General features: G+C 48.4%; 1 protein-coding gene across 6 annotated transcripts in view; it reads left to right on the top strand.

Annotated features, from left to right (window-relative positions):
• The window catches only part of MED15 (mediator complex subunit 15), a 66,923-nt gene that overhangs the window by 9,217 nt on the left and 33,877 nt on the right, over nucleotides 1-23,829 (top strand). For 4 of the 6 annotated variants that reach the window (XM_032311119.1, XM_032311121.1, XM_032311122.1 and 1 more), the window contains one exon: nucleotides 14,997-15,084. The exons of 1 other annotated variant lie outside the window; for it this stretch is intronic. In XM_032311119.1, coding sequence (XP_032167010.1) covers nucleotides 14,997-15,084 — 88 coding nt within the window. Of the gene's footprint in view, nucleotides 1-5,308; nucleotides 5,564-14,996; nucleotides 15,085-23,829 lie in introns of those variants that run through there. One more of the 6 variants, XM_032311120.1, reaches the window with a different exon arrangement.

Here is a 23,829-nt window from a genome sequence, read left to right on the forward strand (position 1 = left end):
GAGGGAAGAAGGCCGGAGGGAGAAGCAGACTCCCCATGGAGCTGGGAGCCGGATGCGGGACTCGATCCTAGAACTCCGGGATCGTGACCTGAGCCAAAGGCAGTTGCTTAACCAACTGAGCCACCCAGGTGCCCTGAGTTTTTTCTTTAAATTAAAGATTGTATTTATTTGAGAGAGAGAGTGCACAGACAAGTGGGTGGAAGAGCAGGGGAAGAAGGAGAAACAGACTGCCTGCTGAGCAGGGAGCCCAACTTGGGGTTCGATCCCAGGATCCTGGCATTATGACCTCAGCCAAAAGTAGACGCTTGACCAACTGAGCCACCCAGGTGCCCCTGGAATGAGTTTTGTTAAATAGACACTGTTAGCTGGTTATCTGAATAATTTTCATTTTTTGGTAACTTTCAGTACACGTGTATTTTTGTTAACAATAAACATATGTTCCTTTTGTAGTCAGAAGTCTTGAAGAAGAGGTGGGCCCTGTTTGCACATGAGGAGGAGGGAGCTGTGGCCACAGATAGCTACCATAAGGTGGAAAATCACATGTGCTCTGCCTTCAGGGTGGGTGTCCTCCCTCAACAGGGCCCTGAGTGCCATCACAGCCTTCCTAAGATGATTCTTTTTGCCCCTGCTTGGAAGCATTCTCCTTTCAGTCTGAAACTGTCCTTCCAGATGGCCTTCCCTGCATGCTGGTATGAGAGCCCCAGCCAGATGCTCCTTCCTCCATGCCAGGCCCTCTGGTTTCACTCTTTCCTGTTCTTTCTCTTCCCCATTGGAGGTTTGGCCTTGGCCTCATCTTCTCCTGGACCCTGATGGCTCAGCTCGTGGCAGTTTTTTGCTGTTTTTACACTCTTTTTTTTTTTTTTTAATTTTTTAAATGTTTTTTTTTTGCCTTGCCAACAATACTATAAATTCCTTGAGTGTAGGACCTGATCTTACACTTCTGTATCTCGTTGAGCTCCTGGCATGGTGCCTTGGCTTGGATAAGAGATGCATCACAATCACAGGTAGGGTGGTGGAAAACAGTGCTGGCTTCTTTTCTGATGGCCTTCCAGGGCTTTCTCTCATCAGTGCTCCTCCACATTGAACCACTTCTCATTCAGAGCCTTTTTTTTTTTTTAATTGGAGACATTTATTTGAAGATTTGAAGACAGGGAGTCCACAGTGGTTATGAGGTGGTTCTCTTTAACAGGTAAATAAATGAATACCCAGTCCTGGAGAACAAAGAGGCTACACTAGAAGCCCAGGTGTAACTATCTTGAACCCCGCCCTGAGAGGGAGATGATCCCTTCCACTTTAACAATGACTCTCTTGCTAACCTGGTGGGGGTTAATAAAGATCGCTGATCAAATGGATTAAGTATCTTTAGGCTGAGTAGCTGTTACTTAGGTCAGTGAGTCCTTGGAGAAGACGTTTGACCTCTGGAAGTCCCCGTTATCTTTACTTTGAGCTTTTTATTTTGCGACTGTTCCAAACATGCAGAGTCGGAAGGATGGTATAGAGTACTAAATCCCTCTTATTTACCTGTACTCTCACACACGTCTTGGTGCTCGTACTTGGCGAATAGCAGCCGAGTTCTGTCTTGCTCCCTCCTCCGTCTGGACCCTGTTTCCTCTTAGCGCTTGGCTACACAGGCTTCTCTGCCTGGGACTCTGCTGGAGGTGTGGGGAACAGGAGTGACCCGGCTCCTGGTTAGCCTTTGACCTGAGCCACTTGCGTCCAGTCCAGGGAGGGAAGTCTGGAGGTGTGGAAGGGGTGCTTGTTGGTTAAGAGGTGGCTCTTGTGCCTCCTCACAGTCCTCCTTTCTGCTCCCCACCCCTTTCCAACTTTGCTTCAGTCCTGGGGCACCTGCTGGCTCAGTCAGTCGGCTGTCTGTCTTGGGCTCAGGTCATGATCTCGGGGTCCTGAGATCAGCCTCCGTAGGGCTCCCTGCTCAGCAGGGAGTCTGCTTCTCCCTCTCCCTTTGCCTCTCCCCCTGCTTGTGCACAGGCTCTCTCTCAAATAAATAAATTAAAAATCTTAAAAAAAAAAAAAAAAGCCAGAAAAAACTTTGCTTCAGTCCTCATCAGAGGTGGTATTTGAGGAGGTGATCTAGCCACTCTGTGTGGGACAGAGCTCCTGTTGTAAGGTAGAAAGAATGCCAGGTTTGCCTTGAGAAGCTGTCTATGATGGATAACCCTGGGCCCTTCAGAAGCTACGGGTCTGCTTTGATTCAGGCTGGGGAAGATTCACGCCTATGAAAGTGCAGAGGGAATCACCTCCAGGTGCTTTTTACTCATAGTTCAGGCACAAGGCCATTCCAGCCCAAACCCAGGGATGGAGTGGGCTTAGGAGCTCTGGTTGTCTCACATGAGACTTTTTTTTTCAAAAAATTAATTATTTATTTAGTTTAGAGAGTGTTTCTGCGTGCACGTGCATGAGCTAGAGCACAAGCCAGGGAGGGGCGGAGGAAGAGAGGGAGAGGGAGAGGGAGAGAAGCAGATTCCCCTCTGAGCCTGGAGCCTGATGTGAGGCCGGACCTTAAGACCCTGAGATCATGACCTGAGCTGAAATCACGAGGTGAAGGCTTAATTGACTGAGCCACCCAGGAGCCTGGTGCTTCTTTATATTAAAGTAGTATAAGAAACCCACCTCAGTGAATGACACGGGACTCATCTTCAGCATGGTGCCACCAGATGAATGTTTACTCATGTAGATGCCCCATAGCAATAGCCCAGGCCTGTGTCTGGAACAGGCCTGGAACTGTGCAGGCTCCTCCTTGTGCTTCAGCCGGTACAGATTCTGCTCCACTCTCCTGGCTTCTGGGCCATGGAGACATGTGTTCTTAAATTTCCTGTCATTGGAGTCACAGCGTGTCTGGCTTCTTGTGTTCAGCATCATGTCTGTTCAGTGGTTCCTGTTTTTGCCATGTGTTGTCTGGACATGACTCCACCGGGTTCCTTTCCTTTCCTATCCCTGATGGACATTGGGGTTAATGCTAGTTGTTGGTTATGGGAAGTCAGTGCCAGGGGTATTTGGGGGTCATGTCTTCTGGTGGTATATGCACTTACTCCCTGGGCCGCACATTGAGGCTGGGTTGAGGGGTGTGAATTCAGCATGGCTGTAGTCCGCCTAACAGTTTTTCCAAGTGGTAGGTACCCATTTACATTCCTACCAACTATGTGGGGGAGTTCCTCTTGTCAGTCATCCTGGCCAACATCTGGCATTGTCAAGGGACCTGCCTTTAATAACAAGCACCCTTGTTGGTTTTGAAAGCACCCTCCAGTTTGAGACCTACTGGGTACCATGGCAGTGGGAACAGAGAGGGTGATTGAGGAGGGAGAGAGCCTGTACAGAAAGCAGCTTTGGAATTTGGTGACTCTGTGTGTGTGTGTGTGTGTGTGTGTGTGTGTGTGTGTGTGTACATGCAGGAGAAAGGGAGGAGAGAACCACAGGTATGCACCCTGAGGGAGATGGACTGTGATCCTTTGCTGCTTCTGAGGGGTGGGGTACCAGGTGATGGTTTGTGGAGTGTGTAGGGGTGTCAGCCCTTCCAAGGAGAGAGGCCAGCAGCTGGGGATGGTGCAAGGAGCAAACCTGCAAGGGCAGTCAGCTGCAGGAGTGACGTGGGTGTGGGTGGCAGAGGAGGCTGAGCTGAAGGCCCTGGTGGCGGCTGTGGTGGGCACAGCAGATGTGTGGAGAGACTGGGGTAAGACAGTGTGGGCACAGGAAGCCAGTCCCAGCAGCTTGGGCCTGCCTCTGTTGTCGGTTCCGGTCCCTGTGTTCAGGACTAATGGATGCAGCATTTAATTGCTTTTCAGATGACACTGTAGAGGATTTCAAAACAGGAAGATATTTTCGGTAGTAGTTGTGCCAGAGATAGCCATTGGTTACAATTTGATTTTTGCCTTCCAGTCCTGTTTCAGTGGATAGGTACCTTGATATGTATGTATTTTAAATATGTAAGTACATGCATATACCAGTATTTTTGAAGTGGAGTTAGATTCAAGTTCAGTTTGAGTTTTGGCTTTTTCACAGCACAGATTGCGTTTGTCTCCTGGGGTGTGACTGGCTAGGACCTGTGTGCTTATGTCCCTGGTTCGTGCACAGCATGGACACAGCTGGGCTTCTGGCCAATGGGACTCTACCCATAGTTGGGCTCTATCTCGGTAGTGAGGGACTGGACTGGCCTCTGCTGCGAGAGCAGATTTCTTGACTTTTATTGGGTTGCTGCCCTCCAGAGAACCAAGTTTCTTCAGGCTGGGGAGAACTCTGCAGACGGGGGGACTCAGGGTGCATGGTCACTCCCTGTGTGACAGCCACGAAGGCCTCACAGTGGGGCACTCTTAGGGGTAAGCCCCCTTCAGGCTACTCTGAACAGTCATCCCGCATACTTGAGAGGAGCATTTTATTTACTATCTTGTTAATAACAAGTTCCATTATGGCCTTTTCCAAACATTCACAGAGGTGGAAATATAAGAATGATCTCTCAGGTACTTGGGAGAGTTAGCAGCATATGTCCAGTTTCAGCCATCCTTCTCCTCCCCCTCCTGGACTATTTTCAATCACATTCCAGACACCATATGATTTCAGCTGCCAGTCCTTGAGTGCAGATCTGTAGAAGATAGGGCTTTTCTCTCCACCAGATACCACAAAATCATGTGAGATAAGCATTTTAATAAATTCTTGGGCTGGCAGAGTGTGTCCTCACTGCATGGTTGCCTGGTGGTGAGTGAGATGTGCTGGGGGCTGGAACTGGGGTTGCCAGTGTGGTCTCAGCCCTGGAGCCCAGAGGCCAGCACCTGAACAGGGATCTTAGGGCCTCTCGGCTCCTGGTCCTGTGGAGGGCAAACCAGCAGATTGGAGTAAATGACAAAGCTTGTGTCATCTTCTGAACCAGCTCAAATAACAACATGCCCTTCTAAGGGCAGTGGTATTCTCTTTAGTAGTTCTTGCATTGATCTAGTTCTTTGGGGATTGAGAAATCTTAAGAGAAGAATTTGGAGAGCTTGATCAAACCAAGAGGAATGCGAAAAGAAAGTGCTCTCAGTCTCTTGTGTTTGTATGATTAAGAAATTTCTTTCTGCAGGGCTAAAATACTCTTTCCTACATGTAGGTGGCTGGTTCAATTCTGAAATACATATTTTTATCTGGTTAGAAAACACTTTATGTTTCTTCAAAAAGTCAGAGAACCAGAATGCAGAAGGGTGCTGACAAAGACGAGAAAGCAGTTGCAGTCTGGGATACGGTTTGGCAGACATGCTCATGGCTGCCTGTGAGGTCAACAAGGCCCACTCCCTTTGAGGCCAGGTGTTTACATTGGTTGCTCTTGGGGATTGAACAATTGGTGTCTGGTCATTTCCTGCCTCTGAGATGAAAGCACGTGGGGTGCTGGGGCAGTAAACCGCTGCTGGGGAACCGAGAGAAGGGGAGACCAATGGAGACTCGGAGGCTGCTCTGGAGCTTTCTAAGGACTCTATGAAGGGAAGACCCACCGAAGAGTCCTTTGGCCAAGGGCCCACTGGGACAGTGGTGGAATGTGTGGTAGACTTTTCAGGATGCTCCAGCGGTCAGAATTGCCAATGAGGTATGAGCATTCTGTCTCCAGGTTGCCTAAGTCTGGAAGGTTTAGAAAGGTGAAGGAGGGGCGCCTGGGTGGCTCAGTGGGTTAAAGCCTCTGCCTTCAGCTCAGGTCATGATCCCAGGGTCCTGGGATTGAGCCCCCACATCGGGCTCTCTGCTCAGCAGGGAGCCTGCTTCCCCCTTCCTCTCTGCATGCCTCTCTGCCTACTTGTGGTCTTAAAAAAAAAAAAAAGAAAAGAAAAGAAAAGAAAGAAAGGTGAAGGAGACCTTTTTTTTTAAAGCAGTCTCTAGGCTCCAGATGGGGCTTGGGTTCCTGACCCTGAGATCAAGTGTGGATGGTCCTTTGCCCACTGAGCCAGCCCTGCACCTCTAGGAGGCCTTTGTTAACATACAGCACTCACTGAGTATTTCTCTATGGCACACTTTTTATATGCATTTTGTCATTTAACTTTTAATTCTTATTTTATCAAAGTAATATATAGACACATAAAAGTCAAGTAGTGGTTTAAAAAAAAAAAAAAAAAGCCTGGGTACCTGGATGGCTCAGTTGGTTAGGCCTCCAGCTCTTGATTTTGGCTTAGGTCATGATCTCAGGGTCTTGAAATTGGCCTTATGTTGGGCTCTGTACCCAGTGGAGAGTCTACTTGAGATTCTCTCCCTCTGGCCCTCCCCTAGTTCGTGTGCTTGCTCTCTCTCTTCTCTCTTTCTAAAATAAATAAATAAAATCTTCAAAAGCAAAGAAGAAAAAAAAAAAACAAGAAACCGTGGTGGGTCTCCACTCACCCAGTCCTCCCCTGTGACTCTGCTCTTTCTTCTGGCCTATGCCTGTGATTCTGAGTAATGTGCACATTCTGCTGTCTTGGGTCATCACGTTGGTGAGTTTCATGAATTATGTATTGACCTTCTCTGTAGCTCCCTCTACATAGCCATTATCTCTGCTGCTTCCTGTTCTACCGGTATTTTACCTCCTGGGTAAATCTGTAAGGAATACTTATGCTTTATGCCTACCCAAATGTTACTCTACAGACGACCTTTGTAGCATGCTAGTAGTGACAAGGTTTTTTTGTTTGTTCGTTGGTTTCTTTTCTCGAGAATAAAATGGCCTTCTTAAAAATGTGCCCAGTTTTCTGTGTACTTGTGGCTGACTTTTCCTGCACCTTCCAGGCTTGTATTAGCTATTCTCTGTGCTGAGTGCTGCCAGGCTGCCTGTCAGCTCTGGTTCTTTCCCTGGGCCTCCCTGCTGGAGCTCTCAGGGCACAGGCTAGTGGCTGCCTTAGTCTCTCAAGATGCACGGCTCTGGGGCTAGGTTTCTTGTTTTCTGTATTTCATGGTATCTTAATTTTGGTTCACTCCTTCATGCCACTAGCTTCTTTTTTTTTTTTTTTTTTTTAAGATTTTTTAATTTATCTATTTGACAGAGAGAGATCACAAGCAGGCAGAGAGGCAGGCAGAGAGAGAGAGAGGGAAGCAGGCTCCCCGCTGAGCAAAGAGCCCGATGTGGGGCTCGATCTGAGGACCTGAGATCATGACCTGAGCCGAAGGCAATGGCTTAACCCACTGAGCCACCCAGGCGCCCCATGCCACTAGCTTCTTGAAGAACTCAGTTTCTGGAGACCATGTCCATTTGGGTGCATGGGGGCTTCTGGGTCGGAAATACTTCATCAAGGATTGAGGAGCGCGTCCCGCTGCTTTTTTGGTTCTGGTGCTGCCGCTGAGCAGGCCCAGCGCTTTTCCCAGTGAGCTGCGGCATCGCTTGCCTCACTCCCAGAGCTCCTGTCCAGTGCTGCAGGGAAAGTTCCTGCAAATCAGGTCACAGGGAGCCGTGTTTCCTCTGCTCCCTGTGTTTCCTCTGCCCACTGTGTCTGAATGTTGACCCCTCAGTCTTCTTCTAATTTATCTTTATCTCCTGTATCCATCTCTGTTTTTTTTTTTACTGGACTCTCTGGGAGATTTCTTTAGTGCTATCTCTGGCCTTTTGCTGCTGACATGCTTTTACTTCTAAGAACTCTTTCTTTGCTTTCTTTTTTTTTTTCCTTTCTCTCTTTTTATTTTTGTAATCTGACTTTCTGTTTTATAGAATCCTGTTAAATGGATGCAGTGTCTTATCTCTTTGGAAAATAAAGATTGTTTTTTGGCATTTTTTCATGTGGGGTCTTCATCTGCCATGAGAGGGTGTCTGGGAGCCCTTGGTTGGTGGCTCACTCTAAGAGAGGGGCATGGGGAAGACAGGTGGACACTCTGAACACGAGGGGCTTGTCCACCGCCAGCTTCCCCAGAGGCTCACATAGCTTCAGTTTCTGAGACTTTCCTCCAGAACATGGTCTTCCAGACACTGGGCTGTAGGGTGAAGGCTTGGGTGCCACACTGGAAGAGGCCACAGGTGGACAGAAGGGCAGGAGGGTGGCCCTCAGGAGTTAGTGTGGGTCTAGACACTCAGTGGCCACATAGTCTGCTTCTTTCGTTAGCCTCCTGTGCCTTCTCAGTTGGGTGGGTTGAGCCCTCTAAGTCGAATGATTCTCCATTTTATGCTTTTCCAGAGAATAAATCTCTGGTGTCTGCTAGTGTGGAAATAGTTACCCAGCAGTGTGAAGTGGAGGAGGGGATGCCGGGGGAAGGCTTTCACCCAGGAATCTTTCCGTTTACCCTTGGTCCCTGAGTGCCTGGCACGCTCGAGCCTTGCGATGATCTAGGGCTATCACTAGATTGGCTCTCAGCCCTCCTACTGTCACTTACTTAGGACTGTGCTTTCTTGGTTGGCTTGCCCTATCACCGCTGGACCATCAGCATTCCAGATTCTGAAATGCTGTTGTTGGAGCCATCACTCCAGTCCTTCCTGGCTTTGTGAGTTTGTGTTAAAGAAAAACCCAAAATCCTCCCTTTTCTGTAGTTTTAGTGAGGTTTTGAGTTGCATCAAAATAAGACGTGCAGGTTCAGTTCCTTATGCCAAACTGGAGGTTCCTATCTCATTTAAATTTATTTTTAAATGAAATTATTGTAGGGAACATATTTATTTAGACTGTGGCTTAGGCTAGCTTAATTTAAGTCAAAGCTGTGTTTCCTGCTCAGGGCCAGTGTAGTGATTTGCTTTCCTTCTGGTCTGTCTTCACTTCCTGGCCCTTCTCCTGGTGGCAGGCTCACGGGCTTCCTTGGCACTGGGGGAAAGCAGAAGCTTCGGGCTAGGCCTCAACCATGGCAATGCTTGGACCTAGCTGGTGTTTAGAGAGGGCAGAACGGTTCTCTTTTGTGCTGGCCTGAGCTCTGCTTTACCAGATATGGCGTATTCCTAGGCTGTGCCACAAGTGCTGAGAGCTTACTCAAAAACATACAGGGCCATTGCACAGGCATGGGGTGCGGGGGTGAGCAGTGGGTGCTGCCATGAGCACCTGATTGGGAAGCAAGGACCTTGTCTCTCAGGACATCAGGGGTGGGCTTGAGTTGCTGAGGGCCTGGGGTATCGGGGCACGTTCTCCTTATCTCTTTGGTAGATGTTTGGTTAAAAATGTGGCAGGAATCTTTTTGAACTTGGCAAGGTCTTTTTTCCTCTCCAGTATCTACTTTTGATAGTGTGCTCAGGAAAGCCTTCCTCAGCCCGGTATTATATAACTCTTTTCCTGTTTTTGTCTGGTACTTTTATGATTGGGGCTTTTATACACCCTGGGCGAAGTGTCACCTAGGTAAGCTTCCGAGGTCCTGTCCCAGGTGGGTGAACAGACTCTTTGCACACCCAGCTGCCACTTCATCTGGAAGTTTCTCTTGTAGGGTGGGGTGAGGCAGAACTGGCAAAACTCCTGCCCCATGAGAGGTCAGCTGTGATTCTCAAAAGAGGAGAGGCTTCCTCAGGGCAAAACAAAAACCTCACACAGATGAGTGGGCATCCTGTCCACCTAAGGCAGGAGGGTGAGTCTGTGACGCAGAAAGGAAAGAACCTTCCTGGTTTAGACTGCAGCAGGAGACCAACCAGATGGCCTTGCTCTCCTGTGAATGCAAGCACATGTTCAGCAATGGAAAAGGAGGTTGAACCTGGAGAAGGGGCGGTGTTGAGGAGAGTGCTGTCTGGAGAGGTGGGAAGGCCCCTGGGTGTGAACCCCCGCCCTTTGGAGTGGAGCACAAAGGGAGGTGGAGCGCAAAGGGAGGGTCCGGCAGCTGGAGGGCAGGGAAGGCCGCTGGATACTTCCCATCAGCATACCTGTGCACAGGCCCTTTCTGAGAAGTGTTTTGGCGGCAGGGCACCTTGAAGGCATGCTTCCACGTGGCTCAGCTTCAGGGGGACAGCAGCTCTGCCTGAGGGAGCCGCCTGCACTTGCTGCTGTCATCTGCTAGGAAGGGGGCGACACCAGCGTCATTGAACGTTGGAGGTATTTTGGGATGCAGTCTTACTGCGCAGTTAGGCAGACTGTGCTCTGATTTCTGTAACGCACCCTACTGCTTCCTATGTGCCAAGTGCCTGACGTCGTTAACTACTATAATCCTCAGACCAGCCCTACTTATCAGAGTCACCAGCTGGGGGGTGGAGTGGTGAGGGGCAGGCTGGAGCATTAGTAGACTTGGAGCTTACACCCATGCATGCCTTCCTGGAACACACAGTTTGCTAGTTCTTTGGCTTTATGCTGCCCAGATTCAGATTACAAAGACTGGGAACCCACTCCAGGTGTTGAATTGAGGTTCCCAATCAGGATAGGTAGAGGTGAGGCAGCAGAGCAGGCCAGATACTGGACAGGAGTGCTGCAGCCTGGACCCAGGCTAGGCTTGGCCTCACACCCTGGCCTCTCCTGTGCACCTCCCTTCATCCTGGCCACAGCCCTTCCAGAGAGCTCCTTTATGAGGAACATGTGTGTGGGGGGTGGAGAGCCTCTCCCAAGACCCAGAGCTGGCGAGTGGCCAGGTCGGAATTTGAGCCTTGGTCTGTGTGAGGTCTGTGTGATTCTGGAGCCCAGGCCCTTCTTCCTCTGTCTGCTTCCTGCAGATCCAGTGCCCAGCACTTGGCCCACCCCAGCACATACCTTTCCCATCACCCTGGCCTCTGCTGCCTGGACGGACTCGTTTGAGTCCCGGTTTCCCCTCTACCTGTCACGCTGATTCTTGGTTCTGCACATCAAAATGCATGGCATTACCACCCCTTGTGTTAAATATAACCAGTTATTTGTCTGGTGCTGATTACTGCTGTTGCATACCAGTCCCTGCTCTCAAGATGTTCGTGGGATGGCAGGGCCGACCGACAGGGAGCCAGCAATTCCTGCAGGAGGTGCCGCAGGTGTGGCCACAAGGTTACTGTGAGGCAGAAAGTTGGGTTCCTGGGTAGGAGCACGATTAGAGGGCCTAACAGGCTGGTGCAGTGGTTGGGCATCAGCATGCTTAGCAGCAGGACCCTGGAAGGGGGAGGGAGTGGGCTTCATGGCTGTCTGCATTGCTGGTAAGGAGCAAGGCCCTTTAGGCAGGCAGGGACATAGCCTGGGCCACTTCCCACTCTCACTGTCCTGTGGCTTAGGGCACTGGCGGAGGTGGTGGAGGTGGAGACAGAGGCCCATGAGGAAGGACCACCACAGGTACAGTGAGAGATGGGGTGAGGGTTTGAACTTCAAGGAACAGAAGTCAGAATTGGGAAGTGAAGAGGGGCTTCCCAGGTTTCCAGTGTGGGCAGTTTGTGGACCCCCTCCAACAGGGCCTGTGGGATGGGTCAGGTCCTCCCTCCGAGACTCAGGTCTAAACCAGACACCAGTTGAACCCTGACCACGCAGACCGGTGTAGCCATGGTGACCAGGAAGAAGCTGGAGCTGGGGAGTTGGGGAGCCCGGCTTGAAGCAAGGGGCCACGTACTTTGAGCCAGGGTCAGTCCTTCATCCATCTTAGCAGAGGGTTGGGCACGTCCAGGCAGAGGCCAGCAGACAGGCCCTCTGTTATGGTGCTGGCGCCTTCCTGGCAGCCTCAGGTTTGGGAACAATGGACTTGGTATTGGTAGGATGTGTCAGGATAGCCCCAGTTAGGGTCCACCCTTGTGAGCTGACCTTGGTTTTGCTCCCTGACCTCCCCTGACTTGGCAGGCCCTTGTATTCCTGGCACTGATCTCAGGCTTGCTTGTGTGGGCAGAGCTCACTAGGACTTGCTGGTTCTTCTAAGCTGTTTCTCTGAGGCTGTGACCACCACTCTGTCTTTAGGGCTGTTTTTTCGTGTGCTAGTTTGCATTTGTTTAGTGTCGGTTGCTGGAAGGGGTTTGTTTTCTGAGGCTGAGGAATGGCCATCAAGATCCAGCTCTTCCTGTAGGCATCCTGGGGACAGAGCAGAGCGGTGAGAGCGGCTGGTCCTGCATCTCTCTGGGGCCTGCCCTAAATGTGGGGCTGGGACCCACGACAGGCTCATGCAGTAGGCATGTTGGTCCTTGGTGTGGAAGGAGGGAGGGACACCACCCCTAAGCACTGATGCAGGAAGCTCTTCTGTGTGTAGTTAGAACCACATAATGGATGGGAGCCTCTGACAAGATGCTGAGTTAGCTGAAAAGGAAAAGGACAGGGCCTCCTTGGGGGAAGATGTGGGAATGGTCACAGGGAGCAGAGCTGCCTGGTTTCATTTTTGCCTCATCTTCTGTTTCGTGGAGCATTACCTGTAGACTAGAAACAGGAGCAAAAACATTCTGTAAAATATGGTTTGCAGAACTGAAAACAGTACTCAGAGCGCCTGTTCATTCTTCAGCAAACAAACATGCAGGGCCTCTTTGGGCAGGCATTGTGTGCAGCAGTAGAAGGGACACGTGTGGGAAATGGGCATGGTGCTGTCTCGCAAAGTCCTGGTGCCTGGCCTAGGAGCAGCCTTCCTCCTTGGCCCCATAGCTGTGTAGCCCCTTCGAGGACGTTTATCCCAGGTCTGTTTCCACTTGCTCAAGTGTGTATTCTGCCTCGTCAGGATGGGTACTCTTCTGGCCTCCTGTCCTGACAGTGTTCCTCAGGCTCTTTCAGTCATGTAATAACCAGTGCCCCCGCTCTCTGTGGACCTGGATGGGAAAGGGCTCCTTCTCCAGCACACCCCCTGGCATCTGTGCCTTAGGGCCTCAAAGCTCTTAAGCTGGTGTTTGTGTCTTGTCTCTGGGGACTGTGCCAGGTGTCTTTACTGCAGTCAGGGTTCACAGAGTTTGTGTGGGCCTTGTGAGTCTAAGGACTCCATAAAAGTGCCCAGCCAGCAGCTCAGTAAGGACGACATTTAGCCAGCCGAGAGCTTGCCTAAGCCATGGGGGATTGCTCGTCTTGGGCACAGAGCCTGTCTGCATAACTGAGTACTGTCTCAGAGCCCTCAGCCCCGTTCTCTCCCTTTTTGTGTTCACACCTGGGTCCTGGCTCCACCTTCTACCCATGGCCTCTCCACTTGTCCTCAGCCAGCCTTCAGCATGTCCCACGGGCTAGCAGGTGCCCTCTTGGCTGTGTCTGCTGCTTTCTCCTCCTTTGGTCTGTAGCTCTGTGGCCCTCAGCCCTGGCAAGCCTCTGGGGCAGGGTTTGCCTCCCACTGCTCTGGGAAGGTGGGGAAGGGAACAGGTATGGCCCTGGGAGACACAGGTGAGGCGCCCTTCTGAAAGCGGGTTTGCTCTATCACTTCTCTTGTCAGAGATGCTCCATGACTTAGAGCCTGACCAAGTGATGACTCTCGATCTCTGTATGTGGACGCTTGCCTTAACGCTGGCTAGGTCCTCTGAGCCTGGCTGCCTCGCATCCCCACGGGTTGGATTCCGCATTGTCCTCCTGCATTGTTCCTTTTGCTCTGCTTTTGTGGCCCTGATCACATTGCCCCTTGTGCGTGTGTCTGCTGCATCTTGGCTGCCTCGCCAACAGGAACTTGCTGCTGCTTTGCCTCTGTGCAGCTTGAGGAAGCAGACGGGGTAGAGACTATGCACTCATGTGTTTAATGAGTTATCCAGCAGTGTGGTGGGGCAGGGTCTTTTTATGTTTCTTTACACATTAATACAGATTTGTCCAAGTGATCCTTTCTTTAAGGATCACAAACATAACCATGCAACCCCATGTGCACACTGATGAGTATCCTGGGTTTGGTGGGTTGGTTGGTTGGTTTGCTTGTTGGTTTGTTAGAATAGTCCGAAGGCTGTCTAGTTCCAGCTGGACTGGGCTTGTCTGATCCTCTTGGGGTGAGGCAGCAGAGCCCTGACATGCTCGTTGGTTCATTCGTTCGTCAGCACGCCCAGCTCTACAAAGAAGGGAGGCTGCAGACAGGCCAGGCCCTGAGACCCAAGACTGACATGCCCCTTCCTTTCTAACAGACGCACACATGTTCTTATCTTTGTGTGTGTTCGGCAGGGTGTGTGCTGCCATTCCCGGGGAGCTCAAGCTCAGCTGCTGTGCGTGGCTGCATCCTAGCAGAGCATCAGCTGGCAGACAGCGTGATAGCCTTCTGTCTCTGATTGGACAGGTTTTGGCAAATGTGTGTTTTTTTGGTTTTTAAGATTTTATTTATTTATTTATTTATTTATTTAGAACATGAGTGGGGGAGGAGCGGAGGGAGAGGGAGAGCATCTCAAGCATACTCTGCACAGAGGGTGGAGCCGGACCTCAAAACCCTGAGGCCATGACCCAAGCCAAAATCAAGGGTCAGGCTCCAACTGACTGAGTCACCCACGTGCCTGTTGGCGATGTGTTTTTAAGTCCTTTCCAGATTTGTGAGGTTTATCTCCTTGGTCCCACTTGGAGAACCTGCACGTCCCACATACGGACCTTTACTATGGGGCGCCTGGAGGACTCAGTTGGTTAAGCATCTGCGTTTGGCTCAGGACATGATCCTGGGATCCAGTCCTGAAATGGGTCTCCCTGCTTAGCAGGGAGCCTGCTTCTCCCTCTGCCTTCCACTCCCCCTGCTTGTGTGCGCATTCTCTCTCCCCCACCCCGTGACAAATAAATAAGTAAAATCTTTGGGGGAAAAAAAAGAAAAAAAAAGGACCTTTGGCTTGGGAGAGACTATGAGTTGACATTGCATGGCCCCCTACTTTTACAGAGGAGGAGACTGGAGCTGGTGTCCCACTGTTCTTAATGCCAGCCTTGGGTGGTAGTGGGGACACCCAAGCCACTCAGAGGGTAGGAAATAGAAGGTGCTGGCTGCTCAGCTATCTGCGTACACCTGATTTTGTTCTGGTTGTGAGCAACTCCTAGGGCCTAGCTCCTCTCATCCTTCCTGCCAGGGGTAACTGCTTTGCTTTGTGGTGTCTGCCTTTCTTGTTTCTTCCTTCTCATAGCTCTTCCCCCTTACCTTGCTCAGCCCACCTTTTATTGCTCTGCTGAGCAATAAATGCTCAATTATATGCCTCTCCCGGACCTTAGCAAGGCTGCTATGCTGGGGGACAGCGTCTCTTCCCCCTAGGGGCAGCTGCTGAGCAGGGCCTGTTGGCCAGGAACCCTACAGGAGCAGACTAACAGGTATGTGTGAACATCTCTTTTTATTCTGTATTACAGTGAGGATGCCATGAGAAAAGCTGGTGTGGCCCACAGTAAATCCAGCAAGGATATGGAGAGCCATGTGTTCCTGAAGGCCAAGACCCGGGTAAGGCCCTGGTGGGTGGAGCCCCGGGCAGAAAGCTCAGGGGCTCAGGAAGGGGAGGGTGCAAGGCAGGCTCTGGAAGCTCTCTCCCTGCAGAGTGAGGGAGGGGTGGCCACTCACTGACTGACCTTGGCACTGTGGGCTTTATTGCAGCATGCTGTGGGTCTTCCCATGGGTCCATGGTATAGTTATAGGGAGGGTACTCTGGGGGACATGCAGGATGCAGGCCCAGCCTTGACCACAACACTGTTGCCAACACCCTCCATTCATGGTCAGCTCCCAGGAATCTTGTAGGATGCTCATGGAGGTCCCAGCTGCTCCTCTGAATAAGAGTGCTCCCCGCGGGATCCTCACTAAAGGCCCGCAGGGCCCTGACACTTGGGCCCAAAGGTGTTCCTGTCATGTTTTGTTAAGTGCTAAAGGTGATGCTTGTGGGTGTTGAGGCCTTGAGCCTAGGAGTGTCACAGGTGGAGTAATGGGGAAGGATTTCTGCCTTGTGAGCTCTCATCCTGGGCCGGGTGCCATGGGCTTCACATGAGCACCTCCTTTCATTGGAGTGTTCTCCCCAGGGCAGAGCTGTTTTAGTAGAAGTGGAGCAGAATGGGCACAAGGAAGCCAGCGGCTTGTGTAGAGTAACCCAGCCTGTGCAAGGGGGTGTGTGGCTGATGCCTGGGACTTTTCCTCTTCACGGCACCCGCCCTGCCTCCCTCACACATCCTGACAGTGCAGGCTCTGGCTGCACTGGGTCTGCCCTAAGCACTATGTGCCTGAGTGTGGTGTTGGGAGTTCTAGGACATCCTTGCGTGTCAGGAATTCAAAGCAGATCCTATTTATGGCCCTTGAGGGGATACTGGTTTGGATAAACCAACTGTCAAGACATAGAGGTCAATACAGGAAATTAGGGCATGGTCTGAGTGTTTAGATGAGGTGGACATTTTTCAAAATGGAAATAACAGAGTCACCAAATTGCTGGAGAAAGCAGTTTCCAGAAGAGAAACCGCCTGCATGATCTGGTCTTAGAGGTTAGAGCACACAAGTGTGTGTTTGTGACCACATGGAAGTATAAGAAAGAGCTCTGAGCACTGAGGCATGGGGGGTCTGCACTCTGGGTATATATGATAAACATCTTCCTTTGTTTTAATAACTTTATTGAGACCTATTTCATATACTGCACAAACCGCCCACTCCCCATTTTCCCGGCCGTAGGCCACCACTTCCTGATTTCTGTTGCTATGGATTTCCCTTTTCTGAACTTTTCATATAAATGCAGTCATACAGAAAATGTTGTGACTGGCTTCTTTCACTTGGGATAGTATTTTCAAGTTTCATCCATGGACCGTTTTGTTGCATATAGTTTATTCCATTTTATTGCTGAATAATATTCTGTTGTACGGATATACTGTCTTACTTATCTGTTCATCAGTTGATGGTCATTTGGGTTGCTTCCGCTTTTTTGCTGTTATCAGTAATGCTGCTGTGAGGGTGCCTGGGTGGCTCTGGGTTAAATGTTTGCCTTCAGCTCAGGTCATGATCCCAGGGTCCTTGGATGGGATCTAGTCCCATGTTGGGCTCCCTGCTCAGCAAGGAGTCTGGTTCTCCTTCTCCCTCTGCCCCTCCCCCTGCTCATACACACACACACTCTCTCTCTCAAGTAAGTAAGTAAATAAATAAATAAAAACAATTCTGCTGTGAACATTTGTGTGTAAGGGGCACCTGGCTGGCTCAATCATTAGCAGCATGTGACTCTTGATCTCAGGGTTGTGAGTTTGAGCGCCACGCTGGGCATAGAGATTACATAAATTTTTTTTTTTTTTTTTTTAAAGCAAAACAAAACCAACAACATGTGTAGAAGCTTTCCTCTGGCCCTAACATTTTCATTTCTCTTGGGTAGATACCTAGGAGTGGAGTTGTTGAATCCTATGGTAACAGAACACTGCCATACTGTTTTGAAAGCAGCTGTATCATTTTACGTTCCCACAAACAGGATATGAGATTCCAGTTTCTCCATGTCCTTACCAATATTTGTTATTGTTTGTCTTTTTTATTTTAGCCGTCAAAGTGAGTGTGAAGTAGTATTTCACAAAAATTATGGTTTTGCTTTGCATTTCCCTGGCGACTAATGATATTGAGTGTTTCCATGTACTTGCTGGTCACATATATTTTCTTTGGAGAAATGTTTATTCAGATCCTTTGCCCATTTTAAAATTGAGCCTTTTTTTTTTTTTAATTGACCAGAAGGGTTTTTTTTTTTTTTTTTTTTTTTTTAAATATTTTATTTATTTATTTGTCAGAGAGAGAGGGAGAGAGAGCGAGCACAGGCGGACAGAATGGCAGACAGAGGCAGAGGGAGAAGCAGGCTCCCTGCCAAGCAAGGAGCCCGATGTGGGACTCGATCCCAGGACGCTGGGATCATGACCTGAGCCGAAGGCAGCGGCTTAACCCACTGAGCCACCCAGGCTTCTCGGCCTTTTGGCTAAGACCAGAAGGGTTTTTAACGCGTTTTGGATATAAGTCTCCTATTAGGTAATGAATTTGCAAATATGTGGGAGGGGGGGATGGGATGTTATGACTGGTTTTGTTTGTATTTGCTTAGAATTAAAAGGACTTTGATGAGGGCTTATTTCAACTTTTGAAATGCAAAACTTGTTGGTTCGGCATTGTTATCTATTGTTTGACAAGGAACTACCCTAAAACTTAATGACTGAAGCAATAAATTATTTCTCCTGATTCTGTGGGTCAGCAGCTGGGGCAATGGGAGTCGCCTGGCTGACCCTTCTGCTCGTCTCCGTGCGAGCTCCCATGCAGCTATATTCAGCAGGCGGCCTGGCTGACCTGGAAGGTCCGTAAAGGCTTCCCTCCTGTATCTGCACATCAGTTTTCCCGGCCGTGGCCTCCATGTGGTGTCTCCAGCAGTAAAGTGTGCACTTCCTTATTACTATCTGGCAGCTGGCTTCTGAAGAGGAGGGAGCAGAAGCTACCAGTCCTCAGAAGTCCTAGACCATAACTCTGATATAGCAGGTCCTAAGGGCAGTGGGAATTGCCACCTTTTTTTTTTTTTTTAAGATTTTATTTTTAAGCAATCTCTACATCCAGTGCGGGACTGGATGTAGAGATCCTGCCCTACTGCCCTGAGATCAAGAGTCACACATGCCCCCGACTAAGCCAGGCGCCCTTCACCTCTTTCTTTTGATGTGAGCTGTGGGGTGTTTATACAGAGAGGCCAGTGATTGTTGGTGGCCCTCTTGAAGATTGGCTATCATAGACCCTGTCCTATCATCTGGGGTGCCTTCCATCCCAAAGAGAACATCGAGCAGCACAACAGCTCCCTAACCATCTCAGCCTTTGCCTCGCTGTAGCCCACACTCTGAACCTTAATGATGGCAGTCCCATTTCCTTTGATCAAGCTGGTTCTAAATCCCTAACTCCAAAGAGAGGCCCCAACTATTTGGAAGAGAAGTATTTTTAACAGGTGTTGGAAATTTCCTGTCTTTTCTTTTTTTAAACAGAGACAGACCTACTGCTTGGGCACTAGCATTGTCTGATTGTCTGCTGCCTAGCTTTTTACCGCTGCTTAGGCTCCTCATAGAGCTGGGTGCCAGTCAGTGCAGTGAGGCCCTTCTGTGAGGACTGGTCGGACGGCAGCCCAGGCACTCTTGTTGGCCTGCCCTTCCCATCTGAGACTCATCAGAACAACTGTGAAAGAATTGAAGAGGTGGGACCGTTGAGCAGGGAGAAGGACAGGGAAGAGTAATTTCTCTGTTTCTGGATTCTGGGAGGGGCTGGGAAGTGTAAGAGGCCGCAGGGAAGGGGCTGACCTTCCTGGGGAATCCTGGCAAGCTGGCAGGTCCAGAGGTGTCCACCCTAAAGGAAACTGGGGTGCTAATGGATACCTCAGGCTGCCTAGTGTATACCCCAAGGCCCTGTTTGGTATGCTTCATGTGTGAGCTCATGTGATCCCACATCAGCTCTGTGAAGCAAATATGGTACCACTGTCCCCAATTTCAGAGAAGGAGGCTCTGGCGTACAGAGACTAGTTAACTTAACCAGGAGGTCACAGATCTGGGTGGAGCTAGAGCCGGGAATGGAACCCAGATGGTCTGGTGTCACCACACTCAACCACTTCTTTTACTCCCTCTCATCTCTCAAAGCAAAAGATACCCAAACAGCCACTTTAATTCCTTAACACCTTTAATTCCTACAGATGGGACTACTCCCTGCCTAAAGGAGGCTGATGGAAGCAAAAATAATTGTGCCTGGGAATGGTGGGTTGTTGTGAGAGTGACATCTCCACAAAAACTTGAACCAGCCTCTGAAGGTTCGGGAAGATGTGGCATCCCCTAGATGAGAGCACAGTCAGAGGTCCCGGAAGCTCTGTGGCGGTGCCCACAATGGTAGTGTGTAGTGATGCTTACTAAAGCTGGGTGCATTTCTGAACATTTGCTCATTACTTGATTGTTTTTACCTTAAGCCTATAAGTTAAACACTCATCTGCTCTTTTGCATTTAATATAGTGTTATGCCAGAGTAAACCATTACTGGTTTACAGTGTGGAAAGGACCGGTATAGAACTAAACCCCGACTTGGGAAGCCAGAGTGAAACATGGGAACCAGGGAGGTGAGCATCAGATGTAGGAAGCCACCTTAGGATCTATCAAAGAGGAGGGCCTGAGCTGAACATCAGCCCCTGGAATAAATAAGGACAAGCACAGGGTGGGAAATAGGATCAGGCACAGCCGTGCGTCCGGCAAGGGAAGAAGAGGATGTATATCTGATGAAAGGAGGTGTTTTCCTTCCTTCGTCCTTTTTAAGGGACCTCACAAGTCTGGAGTCTGGCTTTGACTGAATTTGAACATACCTTCTAATATCCCTGTTTAATCAAGAGCAGCTATTGGACCACCCAAGAATTCAGGCATTAGAGGCCCTGCATCTTAGAGCTGAGAAAAGCACAACTGTGTGCACTAAAAAATGTGAACACATGAAAAGACTGGCATTTTCTTTCCTTTTTTCTTTTAAAGTACGCCTGAGCTTACGACCCTGAGGTCAAGAGTCACTCCACCAACTGAGGTAGCCAGTGCCTCAGGACTACCATTTTCTTAACAGTTGCTAAGATCTACTAGGAAAGCCTGGCTTGGTGTAGCTGGTTCATGAGGAAGGTCCAGTAGGCATTGCTCCTTCCCTCCGTTCTGTCTAAATGTGTGACAGTCAGGACTCCTGCATCATCCTTAGTAAACATACTCTTTCTGCAGTTCGCTGTCTGTTCATTGCTTGGTTTTCACCAGCTGTGTTTGCTGAAGCATGTATTGAGGCTGAGAGAAGTACACACTTTGACTAGCCCTTGTGACATTTTTCTCCTGTTTACTGGTGAAGAAACAGACGTAGGGCATGTCACTGGTAGCATGGGGAGCTAGCTAGCTTGTTTACTTGCTTTTTTTTCCCTGTTATTTTTATTTTTATTTATTTTTTGTTTTGGGTTTTTGTTGTTCCTTTTTTTTTTCTGTTTTCAATTTTAAGTAGCCTGCATGCCCAGTGTGTGGCTTGAACTCATGATCCTGAGATCAGGAGTCACATGTTCTACCGACAGCCAGACAGTTGCCCCTCTGTCTTATTTTTATAAATGTAAGCTGGGTAAGGAGACCACAGGCATTTGTTTTATTACTCATTTTTTGTATGTCTAAAATACTTCAGAATATAAAAGAATAAAATGTTAAAATATATGACTTCCAATCCAATACTTAATGAAGGCCTTTGGTTGCCAAAAACACCGGCTTTGGAGTACCTGCTCTAGGATTTGATACATTTTTCAACATGTGAGGAAAACTTTCAAACAGACATTGTAGAAACTAACAAACTGATCCTAAGGAAATTCAAGGGACCCAGAATACTCAAAACAATCTTAGAAAAGAAAATAGTCTGAAAACTCCTACTTGTGAATTTTTAAATGTCCTGCAAAGCTACAGTAATCAAAACCATGTCAAACTAGCATAAGGATGAACATACAAATCAGTGGAGTAGAATTGAGAATCTACAAATAAATCTTTGTGTTTATGGTTAATAGATTTTTTTAACATGGGTGCTGAAAGAGTTCAGTGGGGAAAAACAGTCTTTACAACAAATGGTGCTGGGAAAACTGGATTACCATATATAAAATACTGAGGTTGGATCCCATCTTCACACCATATACAAAAATTAACTCAGAATGGATGGAAGGCCTAAGCTGAAGAGATAAAACTATAAAGCTCTTAGAAAAAGTTGTAGGCATAAATCTTCGGTGACCTTGGATTAGGCAACAATTTCTGACATACGACACCAAAAGAACAAACAGCAAAAGAAAACCTAGGTTAGTTTGACCCATCAAAATTAAAAACTTAAAAAAAATTAAAGACTGTTGTGCATCAAAGGACATCATCAAGAGAGTGAAAAGACAAACCATGGAATGGGAGAAAATATTTGCAGATCATTTATCTGTTAAGGAACTGGTATCAGCATATATAAAGAAGTTCTCCAACTCAACAATAACAACAAAAAGTGTAATTCAAAAAATAGCATGAAGGACTCTATCAGATATATCTTCAAAGAAGACATACAAATGGCCAAGAAGTACATGAAAAGCTGCTCAGCATCACCAGTCATTAGGGAAATGCCAATCAAAACCACAGTGAGACACCACTTCACACTCATGATGCCTGAAGACCTTGGAACCTCCTATGTTGCTGCAAGGAATGTAAAATGGTATAGACGCTGTGGAAAACAGTGTGATGATTCCTCAAAAAATTGAACAGCTACCAGATGTCCACATAAACTGGCCCACAGATACTTATAGCATCATTCATAATAGTCAAAAAGTGGAAATAACCCAAATGTTTATGAGCTGATGAATGGATAAACAGAAGGAGGTATATCCATACAATGGAATGTATGGCCATATAATGAGTAAAATGATTTGGCCATATAAAGGAGTAAAATACTAATACATGCTATAACATGGATGAATCTTGAAAACATTATACTGAGTGTAATAAAATAGTCATAATGGTCCATATTATGCAACATGATTGCATTTGTGTAAAATGCCCAGAATAGGCAAATCTTTAGGGACAGTGTATTAGTTTACTATAGCTGCTATAACTAATTACCAGACTTTGGAGGCTCTAGTGTCTGGACTCATGGCTTTGGCCTCTGGGCCTGACGCTCTGCCCTTGTAGTCATCTTTCCTTTTCTTGAGGAGTAATGCATGTTTGCAGAGTCATTTTATCAGCCTTTTTCCTGCCTATAGCATTTTGGGAATCTGACACCCTTCTTTGATTTTAACCAGTCTCTCTCCTTTTCAGGCCAATCTGTCAGTGTTTCTGCTGGTGTAATACTCACAAGCCTTTGTGGGTCTCCCATGCATGTGATGGGATCCATGCCATTAGACAAGGGGTTTCTCCACTGATCTTTTCTGTGTGATTTCATCCCTGCCTTTGGCTTCTGTGAGATGATTCCCAATTGAGGGGTTTGTGAATTCTGTGTCTACTCTTTTTGGCACTAATAAAATTTATGTCCGGCCACACCTTGGCCTTTTCTCCAGGAGCACATCTTCATAACAGTGAATCTCCTCAGTTTAGCTTGATTTCCCCCCCACCCCCCAATTGGGATAGCCTAGGAGTTTTCCAAACCCATCAAGTCCAGGTTCCTTTTTGCTTACTAGTTCTTCTCTCAGTCTCTCTGTCTGGTCTCACATTTTACTCTGAGCATCAAGAAGCTAGGCCATACCTACAACATTTTTCGTGGAAGTCTACTCCTCCAGCTCTCCAGATTCATTGCTTTCAAGGTCAGTTTTTGCCTTCCACACAACTAGGATACAATTCAGCCAAACTTCTGCCACTAGATAATGAAGCTTCTCTCTGCTTCAGTTTCTAATGACATGTTCCTCATTTCCTCTGAGCCCTCCCCAGAAACACCTGTAACATCTTTCCACCAGCGTTCTGGTTTTGATGATACACATGTGTTCTCAAAGATGATATGGGGCTTTCTCTGCCAGGTTCCTCAGTTCCCTGTGAATCCCAGGTAGCAGTCTTTGCCATGCGTGTTTCTACCAACAGTGCCCCCTGTTGCCTGACTTCCTCTTTTCTACTCCTTAATTCTTGAGAACTAGGTGTTAGATGGGAAGAGCCAGGGGTTGCCGTGGTGTCATGAACAAGAATATGTCTGAGGTGGGGCTCTGTGTTCATAGTTTGCCGCAACACCACAGTTTGCCGGGAGTTCAGAGTGACAGCCTGACTCTTCTCCTAAAAAGTTCCCCCATACACTTGTCATCTGATGGTACCACCATTTAATTGGGTGTCGCAAAATGGTCATTTTTCTGAGTAATTTTCTGGGTTTCCTTACACTTTTATTAGAAGGAATTTTTCTGCAAAGAAGGGTTTTCTTTCATCAACCAAGACTCCTTGGTTGCTTGAAACAGCCTCTTCTGGATGACCAGGAATGCTTTCCCTGTTCATTGTCCCTTTGGTGCCCAAGGACTTGCTACCCTTGGTTACCCCCAGGGGTGATCAGAAGAGTTTGGGAGTGAGGTTGGGTTCTGTTCTGTGAGTATTATGAGCCTGGGGGCTTTCCATCATGTGTGTTGCAGTCCATTGCATTGGTTCATTTTGATGCTTCTATGGTCCTTTCCTCACCCAGGGGCAGCCCCCAAGCACCCCCTGTCCCCCTTAGGGCCCCTTATCATGATTCCTTTCGTCTTTTGCAGCTTACTTGCGTCTTGGTCCCG

Source organism: Mustela erminea, chromosome 13 (assembly GCF_009829155.1).
Source record: "Mustela erminea isolate mMusErm1 chromosome 13, mMusErm1.Pri, whole genome shotgun sequence".
Lineage (NCBI taxonomy): Eukaryota > Metazoa > Chordata > Mammalia > Carnivora > Mustelidae > Mustela > Mustela erminea.